The sequence below is a fragment of the Grammomys surdaster genome, unplaced genomic scaffold, assembly GCF_004785775.1.
Source record: "Grammomys surdaster isolate TR1022 unplaced genomic scaffold, NIH_TR_1.0 126185, whole genome shotgun sequence".
NCBI classification, from domain to species: Eukaryota; Metazoa; Chordata; class Mammalia; order Rodentia; family Muridae; genus Grammomys; species Grammomys surdaster.
The window spans coordinates 3242768-3257805 of record NW_021620991.1 but is presented as its reverse complement, the minus strand read 5'-3'; the positions used below and the strand labels follow the sequence as shown (position 1 = coordinate 3257805).

Sequence of the window (15038 nt, the reverse complement as noted above, 5' to 3'; positions counted from 1 at the left end):
CCCCCCCCCCCCTCACCACCGGCCGCCGCCCCCCGCCCGCCCCCCCGCGGCCCCCCCGCCCCCCCCCGCCCCCCCCCCCAATGTATGTCCCTCTCCCCTCTCCCCTCTCCCCTCTCCCTGTCTCTGCTCTCTCTCAGCAAGGGGGCTGGAGAGATGGCTCAGTAATTGAGAGCACTGCTGCTCTTGCAGAGGACCTGGGATAGGTTCTCAGCACCCACACAGCAGTTCACTACCTCCTGTAATTCTGGTTCTAGGTGATAAGATACTCTCTCTTGACTTCTGTGGGCACCAGGCACATATGTGGTACACATACATACATACATACATACATACATACATACATCCATACAGGCATTCATATGTTCACAGGTACTCATAAAACACTTTTAGTTTTTGAGACAAGTTCTTGCTATGTAGCCTTGACTGGCCTGGAACTTCCTGTGTAGAACAGAGATGACCTTAAACTCAGAGATCTGTCTGTCTCTGCCTCCTGAGTACTGGGATTGAAGGCTGCATCGGCATGTCCAGACCAAAACAAAATCTTAATAATAATAATGATAGTAATTTCAGCAAGGCAGAGTCACATGCCTGGAGCCACACAGCTGAGGTTGCAGGATTGGGAACTAAGAACCAGTGTCTTTTGGTAGCACTAGTGTTTTCTTGCCCAGAGTCCCCAGTCCCTGTGCACCTCTTCCCTGAAGTCTGGTGTTCCCAGGTACTTAGAGTGGCCAGGGCAAGGAGGCCCAGCAGAAGGGCATGGGCAGGAGGAGCTAGCTTCCAAGCCGCGGGCAGTGGGAGCCTCTGATGATTTCTGGGCACAGGTGCTGGACAGCAGGTGGTGGCTGCCAGCAGGCCTTGGGGCAGGCCCTGAGTGCCTATCATGGGGGCAGCTTGGAACTCTGAACTTTCATCGTGTTCACAGCTCTGTCTGCTTTCCAGCTTGGGATGGGTGGCCTAGCCACTCTGTCCCTGACTGCAGGTCCTGTCAGGCATTGCTTTGAAGGGAGAGGTTAAGAACCTCTGTGGCTGCGGATGTCTGAGCTGGTCCTCATGGAACAAGGGTTTGCTAAACCCTTGCTGGAGTGGTTTGTGGGTGACAGGAAGCGCGTCTCTTATTGACTATGAAACAGTCTTCCCGTTTCCAGACTCCAGATGGTACCTGAGATGCACCTTACATTGACTACCCCCACCCCTGTTTCTTATATTAAAATGCATGCTAAAGCAAAAAGGACAATTTCCTCTGCACCCACAAAGAGGAGCGGGTGAATCTCCCAGACTGTGCATAACAACCAATTATTCAGTGAAAATAAGCTACCGGTTTCCATGGTGACTGGGAATTGGCCTTGCTGTTCATGGTCCCCAGGCCACCTGCAGCCATGGTCCCCCAATCCATTTGCCGTCCCCAGCTCCCTGGCTTTGCTGGGCTCTCCTGGCTGGTTGCCGAGTCTACTCAGATTGAGTGGGAGACCTTGAAGTCTCTTTCAGTGGCCACTGTGGGGCCTGTGACCCTGGGGATCTTTAGAAGAGGCTGGTCCACCCAGCAGGGATTGTATCTTTCTTTGTTTGTAGGGAAGGACCCTCATCTCAGATTGATCCTTCAAAACACTTTGACTTTTTTATGTTAGAACATGAAGTTTCTGAGCAGGGAAGAGAGTCATGGTGTCATTTCCTGTGTTGAGATTACGGAGCAGGATGGCCTCATCCCCACAACAGAGGCTGCAAAAAAACAGGACACTGGCACTGCCGCTTCTTAGAGCTCCATTAGCATAGCCCTGGCTTGGTGTCTCTGTCATGGTCCCCACACCTTCATCTCTCCCCGCAAGCCCAGTGGCATTGGGCGAGCTACTAAGCCTCTCTAGAGCTCCCAGAGCACTAAGAGAGTGGATGTGTGAGAGGATGGATGTTTTATGTAGCGCCCTGCCTGGGACCTATCGGAGGGCGTCTCCCATCCCGTGCCTCCTGTGTTACAGCTTTGACAAGAAGGGGGACGTACATTACCTGATCAAGTGGAAGGACTTGCCCTACGACCAGTGCACTTGGGAGGTAGAGGAGATCGACATTCCCTACTACGACAACCTGAAGCAGGCCTACTGGGGCCACAGGTGTGCTGGCTGCCCGGTGTGCGGGCCGGGGCTCCCCCTCCGCTCTGTCTGTGTTTTGCTCATCTGTATCTGACACTTCTGCGCAGGGAACTGATGCTGGGAGAAGATGCTAGGCTGCCCAAGAGGCTGGTGAAGAAGGCCAAGAAGCTGAAGGATGATAAACAAGAGAAGCCACCCGATACGCCCATTGTGGACGTGAGTGGAGAGAGGGTGGAGGCGGCGGTGTGGCATTAGCAGGTCCACCACCCTGTGTGGCAGTAGAGGCAGGGTCTTAAGAACCCTTCCTCTGGTCCTCATGACTGGCCATTGTCAGCAACAGCGAGGCTGGACGGGCCAGTGAGAAGGGTGTACTGGTCTGGAACTCACCTCATTCTGTCCCTTGAGTTCTGGGATTAAAGACACGAGCCACCATGCAGGACCCCTTTGGGCATGTTTTAAGAAGCCCACCTTGGGCTGGAGGCACAGCTCAGTCTGTAGATTGCCTGCCTGGCATATACAGGCCCTTGGTTTCAGTTGTTAATCTTGACCTTCTTGATTCAGCTTAAACAGAGTGTAGTGGTCCATGCCTTTGACCCCAGCACTTAGGAGTTGCAGGCAGAGGAATCAGAAGTTCAGGGTTATCTTTGGCTACGTAGTTGAGTTTGAGACCACTCTGAACTACAGGAGACTTATCTCAAAAACAAACAACTAAGCTGCAGCAACAATCAAAACCCCAAAAGACCAGGGCCTATGGTGGGGACACGGTCCATTGGGACCTTATTGGGAAAGTGACCTGGAGATACAGGGCAACAAGGGGGCACAGTGACCTTCTGGTGAGTGAGCCAGGCTTTTGCAGGCGTTAACGTGTGGAGCCAGGAAGTGTTTCTTGGAAGGGGGGAGACATTCTAGTCGATACCTTAAGCACAGTGAGGAGAGATAGCAGAGCAGGAAGGACTTTTAGACAGACGGAATTGTGCCTGCAAAGGCCTGGAGGGTTGACTCTGGTGGCTCAGGATTCAGGCTGTGTCTGATTCTTGACCCCCTCCCCCAGCCCACAGTCAAGTTCGACAAGCAGCCCTGGTACATCGACTCCACAGGAGGCACGCTGCACCCTTACCAGCTGGAGGGCCTCAACTGGTTACGCTTCTCCTGGGCCCAGGGCACTGACACTATCCTGGCTGACGAGATGGGTTTGGGGAAGACAGTACAGACCATTGTGTTTCTCTACTCTCTGTACAAGGAGGTGGGCAGACAGGAGGGCAGGTGGGGGTCTGGGCAGGCGGGGTCTGGCCAGGCGGGGTCTGGGCAGGCGGGGTCTGGGCAGGCGGGGTCTGGGCAGGCGGGGTCTCGGTAGGCGGGGTCTGGGCAGGCGGGGTCTGGGCAGGCGGGGTCTGGGCAGGCGGGGTCTCGGTAGGCGGGGTCTGGGTAGGCGGGGTCTGGTGCCATCTGCTGGCAGCCAGCTTCACCACCTCAGGTTCTCTCTGCAGGGCCACTCCAAGGGGCCTTACCTGGTCAGCGCACCACTGTCCACCATCATTAACTGGGAACGGGAGTTTGAGATGTGGGCCCCTGACTTTTACGTGGTCACCTACACGGGGGACAAGGAGAGCCGCTCTGTGATCCGCGAGAACGAGTTTTCCTTTGAGGACAATGCCATTCGCGGTGGGAAGAAAGTATTCCGCATGAAGGTGAGTGCTGTCTTTACTCGGGAGGCTCTGGAGCCACCGAGCCCTGCGACGTCCGTGTTCCTGGGCCAGTATCATGGTTGTTCTGTACTGATGTGATGGCCTGTCATCAGCTGAGGCTTAGCTCCACAGAGCTGGGGGCCAGCTGGTCAACCAGGCTCCCTGTGAGGCCCTAGGAGGCATCCACCCGCCTATTCCAGCTTCTGGTGTCTGAGAACTTCTTGTGGTGGCTTATGGATACTTCTTTGCCCCTGCCTCTGTTACAGGGCATCCTCCTTGGGTGCGACTCCTCTCATAAAGACACCACTGCTCACGCTGGAGTGAGAAGCCACCACAGCTTAGCTAAATAACCTAAAAAAAAAAATTATTTGTTTTATTTATATGAGTATGTAGCTATCTTCAGACACACCAGAAGAGGGCATCGGATCCCATTACAGATGGTTGTGAGCCACCATGTGGTTGCTGGGAATTGAACTCAGGACCTCTGGAAGAGCAGTCAGTGCTCTTAATCGCTGAGCCATCTCTCCAGCCACTGCCAAATAACTCTTACCTGCTAAGTCTTGTTTCAAAAAACAGAACAAAACAAAAACCGGCCAGATGGAGATGAATCTTGGAGAGGCGATATTTATCCCAGGAGAGCATGGAGCTAGTGAATGCTGGGCATGGTGTCTTGGTGTTCTCCCCAGAGGGTCTTGTCATAGGATAGGCTGCGACCCAGCAGCTCCTGGGAGCAGGGAGATGACATGCTGCACTTGGCTTGGTGAGGTACCCCGGAGGGTGGAAGAGCTTGCCGTGCTCGCCTGAGATATGAATTTCGTCCTTGACTTCATGTAAAAAAAGCTAGATGTGGACTGTGTGTCTGCGATCCCAGCAGTCCTGGAACAAAACAGGACCAAAGGCAGAATGACTGCTTAGAACCCTGCAGGCCCCTCCAAGGCTCAGGGCCATGTGTAGAATGGGGGAGGGGAGGCAGGAAGACTCGTAAGAGGCAGAGGTATCTAGAAAGCAAACAGCATTTTCTAGATACAACAAGGCAGATACATAAACGAACTCCCCGAGACCATCACAGCATATGTCAGATCTACACAAGCTCCAGCCACACAAAATCCTAGCACAGACTTTCACCCCTAGATAAGAAGCTGTTTGCTGCCGGGAGAGAGAAGGCCAGTTTTCTTCAATGGAGTGAGGCTGGGCCTCATGATTAGAAATAGTTAGCCAACCATCAACACAGGGTCCATGTTTGTTTGTTTGTTTTTATTTGAGAACGAGAGAACATGAAATTGGGTACGTAGGGTGGTGGGGGGAGAACCTGGGGGATGAGAACGAGTATGACTCAAATATATTGCGTGAGATTCTCCGAGGATAGAGATCATTTTAAAACGTTGCAGGCCACCTAGCCTGGTGTACATGGCATGGCAGGAACAGGACAGACTTCAGTTTCAACAAGCAGAGAGAGAATCAACTCCTGAGGTTATCCACTGAGCCACACGTACACCGTGACACACATACACCCACACACACTGTTCAAGATAGGGTCTCATCACTGCATATTCTGGACTAGCTGGCCTGCCAGTGGGTTCCTGTCTCTACTTCCCATCTCACTAGGATTACAGGCCTGTGATTTATGTGAGCTCTGATGACCCAGTCTCTCATGCGTACCCACCAGGACTTTCTTTTGTTTTTTTTTTTTTTCTCTTCTCGAGAGAGGGTTTCTCTGTGTAGCCCTGGCTGTCCTGGAACTCACTGTAGACCAGGCTGGCCTCGAACGAACTCAGAAATCCGCCTGCTTCTGCCTCCCAAGTGCTGGGATTAAAGGCATGCGCCACCACCGCCCGGCTACCCACCAGACTTCTGGTTGCAATGATACCCTTAAACACTTCCCACCCGAGACTAGTTGAATGTGTGGGCATGGAGCCCGCGGTGGGGGAGGGGCAATGTTCCTCATCTCCTGCAGTGCTACCTTCTCTAGGGCACTGTGCTTTAGCCCTGAAGTTCCTGGTACCAGTGTTGTCCCCCCACGGTTCCCCGGAATGCTTGTGGGGTTGCCACTCATTTTCTCAGCTCTGTCCCTATCCCTTTGGTCTGCCTGCTTGTCTGTCTGTCTGTCCCTGCCATCTCCTTCCACGTTCTTGCCTTTTCCCACAGAAGGAAGTGCAGATCAAATTCCACGTGCTGCTCACTTCCTATGAGCTTATCACCATTGACCAAGCCATCCTGGGCTCCATCGAGTGGGCCTGTCTCGTGGTGGACGAGGCTCACCGGCTCAAGAACAACCAGTCCAAGGTAGGAGGCACTGGCCTTGGGGCTTATCTTTCCGGGTGCGGCCGCCACTCTGTGCCTCCTGACATTCTCCTGTCTTCTCCCCAAAGTTCTTTAGGGTCTTGAATAGCTACAAGATTGACTACAAGCTGCTGCTGACGGGGACCCCCCTCCAGAACAACCTGGAGGAGCTGTTCCATCTTCTCAACTTCCTGACCCCAGAGAGGTTCAAGTGCGTGCCCTGGGCCTGGCGGAAGTGATGGGTTGCAGCCCCGCGAAGGCATGGCAGCCACCTAGACTGGCTCTGAGAACTGCTTGGGCACCTCAGTTTCCCCATTAGTGAAATGGGAACATGGGTAGTGTTCTAGGATGATCTTGAGAGGGAAGGTCTCAGCATTCCTGGGGAATGTACAGCCACCTCCAACAAACCGTGGTTTTCTTCGACTCTGTCCCAGAAGGCCCTGGGGTCTCTTCTGGGTTTCTATCCATTGTGCTTCCCTGACTGCTCCCTTTGGCTCATTTCAGCCCACAGTGACTTAAGTGACCCATGTGACCTTAGCAATGACAAACAGAGGCCAGATCTGGGGTGGGGTGGAGATGGAGCAAAGATGGCGCCCTCCTTCCTATGCCTGCTCTGAATGGGGGAGGGGGCTCTGGGAGGAGGGTGCGTGTTTCCATATTGATTCATGGGCAGGTTGTGGAACGTTGGGCCAAGTCACCTTGAGGGCTCATCAGCCTTGGTCTTCTTTATTGTAGTCCGGGTTGTCTTTGAGAACTTCAGAATAGCGGTGACAGGTGGGATGCAGGCTCAGATGGAGCGTGAGTGCTCACTCCACACCGGCCGCTGGCCTGTGCCGGCCACGGCCTTCTGTCCTGCCTCATCCACCCTGGGCCCGACTTCCTCCGCAGAAGGCTGTGGTCTACTCTGGCTCTCTGCTTCTGGCGCTAATCCTGTCTCTTGGTTTTAGCAATCTGGAAGGCTTCTTGGAGGAGTTTGCTGACATCTCCAAGGAAGATCAGATCAAGAAGCTGCATGACCTGCTGGGGCCTCACATGCTTCGGCGGCTCAAGGCCGACGTGTTCAAGAACATGCCGGCTAAGACGGAGCTGATTGTCCGCGTGGAGCTGAGCCAGATGCAGAAGTGAGTGTTGGAGGCTCACCCTGTCCTGCAGCAACTGGCCCTTCTCCTGGCCTTGTGTCCCCAGCCACCCCTTCCCGCAGGCCCCACCTGGCTTTCCTGACCATTTCCTGGGGTTGACAGGAGGCCTTGGTCACTGATCTGCAGTGATTAGTCAGGCTGCCTCAGTTGTAGTAGTGTCTCCCATTGACTTTTTGTCTGTACATGGTGCCTGGGGCACCACCAGCCCTTTTGAACGTAGAGCCTGGCCCTCAGGAGTCTAGTGGGGTCTGGGGGTGTCCAGCTAACCTTACCCTGCACCCTGTTGCAGGAAGTATTACAAGTTCATCCTGACGCGGAACTTCGAGGCGCTCAACTCCAAGGGGGGCGGCAACCAGGTGTCTCTGCTCAACATCATGATGGATCTGAAGAAGTGCTGCAACCATCCGTACCTCTTCCCCGTGGCTGCCGTGGTGGGTTCCCTGTGGCCATCTTGGTGGGTCCCTGTGGCTGCTGTGGTGGGTTCCCTGTGGCCATCTTCGAGGTCCCTGTGGTTGCTGTGGTGGATTCCCCGCTATAGTGGGTTCTCTGTAGTTATAGGTCTCTACAGGTCTGTACTGGCTCTTGTGTCCTCTGTGGTCACTGTCATGGGTCGTCCGTGGACATCATGGTGGGTCTTGAATGGCTGCCGTGGTGAAGTTCCCTGTGGTCATTGTAGATCCCTGTGGCTGCCATGGTGGCTTCCCTGTGACCATCCATACAGGTCACTATTTGGGCGCCATGGTTGAATTACCATGGTTGGTTCTTCATGTGCTCTCTATGGACAGTGTGGTGTGGTATGTTCCCTGTGGCCAGTGTGTAAGTGCCTGCCTGTTATGGTGGGTTTCTTGTGGTCTCTAAGGAAGGTGCCCATGGGTAGGTGCCTTGGCCCCAGCCCTCCGTTCCTTTCCTGGTATGACTTCTAGACATGATGTGTGTCCCCATCCTGTCCCTTTGGAAGCTGCCTCTCCCTACTGCTTGCTCCAGGTTATTCCCAACCCCTCCCAGTAGCCCCAAAGCCTCCCCAGCCTCAGCACTGGGCCTCCAGGGAGGCTTGAGGGCTGACCTGGCTTCCCTTCATTCCTCAGGCAGATTTTCCTGGGTGATCTGAGTGGCAGAAGCGAGTGAGGCACTGGGCTTGGGAATTGGTCCAGTGCAGGGCAGTGGTCACGGGGTGGGGGCTGATGTTCCTCATGGAGCCTCAAAGAGACCACCCCATCGCTGCCCTTAGGGTTCAGACTCATCTCCTGCAGGCCCAGCTCTCTCACTGCTGCAGAGACAAGCATGGCTGTGCTGAGGTGGCCCACTTCAGGCCCCTGGAGGTCCTTGTGTGGCTCAGGAACCTTCCGGGATCTGCCTTTAGATTGATCTGCCTTTCTGGAGTCAGAGGGCTGGTACCGTTAGATGCTTTCCAGGGACCACAGTGACCAAGCCAGTTTCTGTGGAAAGGTCCTGGGGCTTCATTTCAGAGCTAGGCAGAGAGTGGGACTGGCAGGCCTGGGCCATGCATGTGTCTTGAGCCAGGCTCTTTGTGACCCATACTATTGAGTTTGCTTGGGTTTGTGCTCTGTGCTCAGTAGTGCAGATGGGCAGGTGGCCCATGGCCAGGCACTTGTCCATCGCTACAGTCTCCGTGGTGCCAAGCAAGAGGAAGAGCCATCAAGGTTCTGTTCTGCCATGTCCACAGGAGGCCCCTGTGTTGCCCAACGGCTCCTATGATGGCAGTTCCCTGGTCAAGTCTTCAGGGAAACTCATGCTGCTGCAGAAGATGCTCAAGAAGCTGCGAGATGAAGGGCACCGCGTGCTCATCTTCTCCCAGGTGGGCAAGCTTGGCCAGCGCACACCCACAGTCAGCCTGCATGTGGGCTGAAGGCCTCAAGTCCCTGGCATAGCACAGACTCATGAGGATGCTCTGGTTGCTATAGAGACCAGCGTATTCCCTGTCTCATCCCCCTGTACCTGCCCCTCTGGCCCCTGTGACTAAGCTGGTGTGATAAACCCCTCCTCTGTCCAGCTTCTTCTTACCACTGTGTGCCATGGAAGACTAAGGTCTGAATTGATAGGCCAGGCGCTGGACACTGAATAGGGACGACAGCACCTCAGGCTCAAATCTTGTGGGAGGGATAAGCACACTCTCAGACTTATCAGTGAGGGCAGGTGGCAGAGGGCAGTATCCAGATCCCCATGCTTTGAGGAAGGAGCTGGCTGGTAGTTCCATATAGATGAATTATGTAAAGACAGGAAGACGGGGCTGGAGAGATGGCTCAGCGGTTAAGAGCACTGACTGCACTTCCAGAGGTCCTGAGTTCAAATCCCAGCAACCACATGGTGGCTCACAACCATCTGTAATGGGATCCAATGCCCTCTTCTGGTGTGTCTGAAGACAGCGACAGTGAACTCATAAATAAAATAAATAAATAAATAAATAAAAAGACAAGAAGGGACCAGACAGGATCTGGGAGCTGGGAGGGATGTGGTGTGTGTGTGTGTGTGTGTGTGTGTGTGTGTGTGTGTGTGTGTAGTCAGCTGGTTGGAAGTAGTTAAGGGGAGAAGAAAGCATTGCGCCTGCAGATCATTGAACGCTAGAAGGGCCAGGGGCCACTCTTTTGGAGACATGGGAGGGAACCAGAGGCTTGTGCCTGAGGTTATGGATGGGGGTTTCTCTGCAGAATGGGTGGTAGGTGATGGGTGAGGCTAGGGCTATGTTCTTTTTGGGAGGCCTAGTTCAGGCATGTTCCCTCACCCTGGTCATCTCTGTTCTCTTACCCATGGTGGTGTCCTCCTTCCTTGTAGATGACCAAGATGTTGGACCTCTTGGAGGACTTCCTGGAGTATGAAGGCTACAAATATGAGCGGATTGATGGGGGCATCACTGGGGGCCTCCGGCAAGAGGCCATCGACAGATTCAATGGTACTTATCCCTCTCAGGGTAACCCTGTGTCTCGGGGTGTCAGCCTGAGCACCCAGTTAACAGTGCTTTCCAAGCTGCTTTGCATATGGAAGAAACACACCAGTCCTTAGACCCCAACTTGTCTATTATTATTATGATCCAACTTGTCCATTATTGTTGTTGTTGTTGTTGTTATTTTAAAGATACGGATTACTATAAAGGTCAGGCTCACCTCTACCTCACCATCCTCCTGCCTCAGTCTCCCAGGGCTGGGGTTACATGTGTGCCACCACACCAGAGACTTTTTATGGTCTGCTGGTTTCTATGGAGACTCAGCAGATAACGAATTCTCTAAGCAGCCTGAGAGTTGTACAAGAAGAAGCCAGACTGCGAGGGAATGCCACAAACTAGTCGCCCCTCCTTGATTGATACCCATTTGGCCTTTGAAAGTTGGCTTCCTTCTCTTCCTGGTTCCCTCTAACTCAGCCAGGGCCTGGCCTCTCGGGACTGCATGAGTCCAGCAGATGTGGCTGCACCTCTGGAATCACAGCCTCTGCCCTCGCCTCTGCCAGGGGCCCTTCGCTCTGTTCCTGCCCTCCCGTCTGCTTTCACCTGCCCCCTGCCCCGTGTGCTCAGTAACTCACACATGCCCGTTGGCCTCTTTCTCAGCTCCTGGGGCCCAACAGTTCTGCTTCCTGCTCTCAACGCGTGCCGGCGGCCTGGGCATCAATCTGGCCACAGCAGACACGGTCATCATTTATGACTCAGACTGGAACCCCCACAATGACATTCAGGTCTGTGCCTCATCTTTCCCCACTAATTCCTACACCCCTGGTTCTGTGCCCCATCCACTCGGTGTGAAATATTGGCCTAAAAGGTGGCCCTGGGCGGTCGGTGAAGGGGGAGGGGATGGCTCAAGACATGTTCAAGACACATAGCAACCTGAATGCCAGCCCAGACCGGTCCCATTACCTTCGGGCCCTGGTCATAGAAGGAGGCAGGATGAAGGAGTCAGTCACAAGATTCTCAGGGGAGCCAGTTTTGAAGGAGATGGGGACTATAGGAGGCCTGCTGGACATAGGGGAGAAGAAGAAATGGATAGATGGAAAGAGAGCAGAGTGTTGTAGGAACAGAACCCCCGATATTCTACAGTCACCTCACTCTGCGGCAGAACATGATAGACTTTGACAGTTTGGGTGCGCACACACACACACACACACACACACACACGTGTCTGTCATATACAGTGTCTCGCCAGAGTCATATCCTATAGAGTCAGAATGGAGCCCCAGTCATATCCTCCAGGGCAGTTCCTAGGCCTGGCTACCCTCAAGGTAGCTATGTCTTCAGTGCAGGGCTCCGCTGTCCCGTTACCACACACAGAGAGGTGTAGGCTGCCTTCCCATGATGCAGCATTGGAATCCCAGGAAGCTCGAGTTCCATCAAGCACGCAGGATACTTCTTGACAGCCCCTTGTCTGTCTGTCTGTAGTCACACCCAGATCCATTTTCACTCTGAACCCAACTGGCCACCAGGCCACAGTGCTGCCGCACACTGAAGTCTGAGCGGAGACACAGCGTACCTCCCCCTGCGATCAGGCTGTCCCTTGTGTGGCCGCGGGCTTACACACGCGGTCCTCCCTGGCGCACCCAGCTGTGGCCTGGAGCCCCGAGTCAGGCCCTGGGTGCTGAGCTGTGGTCTTCCCCCAGGCCTTCAGCCGTGCTCACCGCATCGGGCAGAACAAGAAGGTCATGATCTACCGTTTTGTGACGCGGGCCTCTGTGGAGGAGCGCATCACCCAGGTGGCTAAACGTAAGATGATGCTCACGCACCTGGTGGTGCGGCCTGGCCTGGGCTCCAAGTCGGGCTCCATGACCAAGCAGGAGCTCGACGACATCCTTAAGTTTGGGACAGAGGAGCTTTTCAAGGACGACGTGGAAGGTGGGCCTCTTTTCTGTAGGAGTGTCATGGAGGCTTGGGGTTTTGAGACATACCCATCCGGGACCCAAGGGTCCTTGCCGTTTTTTCTACTCCCAGCCTGTGACACTTCCCAGAGTGGGCTAGCGAGACATCTCTGCTTGCTGCCCATCAACCCTTCAGTGCTCTGAAACCATGTTCTTCCTCCTCCGCCACTCAGGGATGATGTCACAGGGCCAGAGGCCTACCACACCCATCCCCGACGTACAGTCCACCAAGGGAGGATCTCTGGCTGCCGGCGCAAAGAAAAAGCATGGCAGCACCCCGCCAGGTAGGGGGCCCACCTGAGTCACTCCCAGCCTTTTGTTTAGTCAGGTGGCTGCTACCAAGAGGAGGTCTTCTGCTGCCCCTTCGGTTGCCCTCAGTCGAGAGCTGCCACACCTGCTGAGCCTGCGGGAAAACCATTTTTTTTTTATATATTTATTTTTTATTTTTTTTTTTTTATTTTTTGAGACAGGGTTTCTCTGTGTAGCCCTGGCTGTCCTGGAACTCACTCTGTAGACCAGGCTGGCCTGGAACTCAGAAATCCGCCTGCCTCTGCCTCCCAAGTGCTGGGATTAAAGCCTGGCTGGGGAAAGCCGTTCTTAGTAGCTGACCTGAGGTTGGTCCTGACCACCTTCCGTCTGAGTACACGCTGTGTCCCGCCCACCCCACAGGAGATAACAAAGACGTAGAGGACAGCAGTGTGATCCACTATGACGACGCGGCCATATCCAAGCTGCTGGATCGGAACCAGGACGCCACGGATGACACCGAGCTACAGAACATGAACGAGTACCTGAGCTCCTTCAAGGTGGCACAGTACGTGGTCCGCGAGGAGGACGGCGTGGTAAGGCCTTTTGAGTGCTCGGGACCCCGCCTCCCTTTGCCTTTCCCCGCCCTCCAGCCTACACCGTGCTTCTGTCTTGGGCTGCTCTAGAACATTCATCTCCCTCCTGTGTAGTGAAAAGCCCGATTGCCCCATGGCTCCCAGTCTCTCTTACCGTCCCCTCCGTGTCCCCTGAGCCCCTGCGACTCTCCTTGCAAACGTGGGCGCTGCTTATTATTACCCTTTAGAGCCATGAACCCCCGAGAACAGTGCCTGGGGTTCCACAGTTCCCCACTGGGTCGTACAGGGAGACCAGCGTGATCAGGGAGGGCTTCCTGGAGTAGTCAGCCCCGCTCACTTGCCCAATGGGCCTGGGAAGGTGGGTGAGGCGTAGCAGAGAAACGGGGGTGTTCCCAGCTATCCCCCGCGCCTGCACCCCCAGGAGGAGGTAGAGCGGGAGGTGATCAAGCAGGAGGAGAACGTGGACCCCGACTACTGGGAGAAGCTGTTGCGCCATCACTACGAACAGCAGCAGGAGGACTTGGCCCGCAACCTGGGCAAGGGCAAGCGCATCCGCAAGCAGGTCAACTACAACGACGCCTCCCAGGAGGACCAGGGTGCGTGTGGTGAGCAGGGGCACGCCGGCACGGGGGGGCTGCGGGGTGGGCGTGGCTGCGGGGTGGGCGTGGCTGAGGGGCGGGCCGTGCGGCAGGCAGACGCTGTACCAGACGCAGGGGCAAGAGTGGGAGTTTGCAGCTACGCTTCTGGGAGGAAAGGGGTTGCAGGCAGGTGTGGGGATGAACCGGTCATCGGTGGGTCAGGTGGCTTCAGGCAAGGGTCGGCCGCGGAGCGGATGAGCCTCCGTGAGTCTGCTTCCTGGCGCGAACCGGGCAGAGTAGCAGTGTTCTTCCCGAGTGTGGCTGCCTGGGCTGGGGTTATCAACTGAGTTCCGGAGAAAGTCCCTGGGGGCCATTCTCATTGTGACTGTGACTAGGCTGGGGGTGGGGCGGGGAGGGAGCTCAGCTTGGCCCTGGGTGCAGGAGGCTGGGACGGGCCTCTTCCATGCCCCTCTGCTTACAGAGTGGCAGGATGAGCTCTCGGACAACCAGTCGGAGTATTCCATCGGCTCCGAGGATGAGGACGAGGACTTTGAGGAGAGGCCAGAAGGGCAGAGTGAGTGTTAGTGTGTGACCCGGGGGTGCTGCTAGGGGTGGGGTGCCCATGAGAGCTTTAGGAGGAGGTGACAAGGGTCTTGTCATCCCGAGGGTGCTGGGGGAGCCTCTGCACACCAGCCTGAGGGTCTGTGATGGGCTGTTCCCTAGGTGGACGACGACAATCCAGGAGGCAGCTGAAGAGTGACAGGGACAAGCCCTTGCCGCCTCTTCTGGCTCGGGTTGGGGGCAACATTGAGGTGGGTCCTGCACGGTCCCCAGCCCCTCCAAGCCAACTCCTTACACCCTGGGGTGTGAAGGAAGGACTGAGGGGTTTTCTCAGGCTCAGGGACCCTCTGGGTTCAGGTGTCCCTTGCTCTTCTTCCCCGTCCCACAATTCTGTCCACATAACCTGAGGTCAAAACCCTTCTCCACCCTGGCCAGGTTCTGGGCTTCAATGCCAGGCAGAGGAAGGCTTTTCTGAACGCCATCATGCGCTGGGGCATGCCTCCTCAAGATGCCTTCAACTCCCACTGGCTGGTGCGGGACCTCCGTGGGAAGAGTGAGAAGGAATTTAGGTAAAGGGTCTCAGTGAGGTAGCGGCCCAGGAGGGTGTAGTCTCCGATGCCTGGTGGAGTGGGCCCTCCAGTGGACGGTGACTACATCCTCCTGGCCAAGGATGCTTGGAGAGTTCAGAGCTGTCAGATCTTTGGGCGTGGTGTGTTGGGCAGGGCTGATTTATAGGAAATCCTGCCCAGTGGTTCTCTTGCCCAAACTCTTTGGGATAGTGTAGTTGACCATCCAGGGCCAGGAGGAGGAGTCCCCTGTGAGGGAGGGTCCTCTGTCTTTCTGGGAGCCTGGCCTCAGCAGGCCTGCTTTCAAGGTCTGCTGTGGTGGAGGATTCCATGAGAGAGGTCCCTAGGGGTCCCGCCAGCCTCCCATCACTCCCTGAGCCCCAGTACCCCACACCCCAGTCTCCTCTCACTCCCTGAGCCCCAGTACCCCCACCCCAGCCTCCCCTTACTCCCTG

At 55.4% G+C, this 15038-nt stretch overlaps 1 protein-coding gene across 2 annotated transcripts in view; it reads left to right on the top strand.

Moving 5' to 3' along the window:
• The window catches only part of Chd5 (chromodomain helicase DNA binding protein 5), a 49359-nt gene that overhangs the window by 26343 nt on the left and 7978 nt on the right, over window positions 1-15038 (top strand). For both annotated transcript variants that reach the window (XM_028757833.1, XM_028757834.1), the window contains exons 12-29: window positions 1971-2102; window positions 2189-2297; window positions 3133-3324; window positions 3569-3769; window positions 5912-6049; window positions 6136-6257; window positions 6994-7167; window positions 7475-7616; window positions 8870-9001; window positions 9976-10093; window positions 10742-10866; window positions 11782-12013; window positions 12210-12320; window positions 12706-12878; window positions 13300-13474; window positions 13938-14030; window positions 14180-14268; window positions 14453-14586. In XM_028757833.1, coding sequence (XP_028613666.1) covers window positions 1971-2102; window positions 2189-2297; window positions 3133-3324; window positions 3569-3769; window positions 5912-6049; window positions 6136-6257; window positions 6994-7167; window positions 7475-7616; window positions 8870-9001; window positions 9976-10093; window positions 10742-10866; window positions 11782-12013; window positions 12210-12320; window positions 12706-12878; window positions 13300-13474; window positions 13938-14030; window positions 14180-14268; window positions 14453-14586 — 2592 coding nt within the window. The remainder of the gene's footprint in view (window positions 1-1970; window positions 2103-2188; window positions 2298-3132; window positions 3325-3568; window positions 3770-5911; window positions 6050-6135; window positions 6258-6993; window positions 7168-7474; window positions 7617-8869; window positions 9002-9975; window positions 10094-10741; window positions 10867-11781; window positions 12014-12209; window positions 12321-12705; window positions 12879-13299; window positions 13475-13937; window positions 14031-14179; window positions 14269-14452; window positions 14587-15038) is intronic.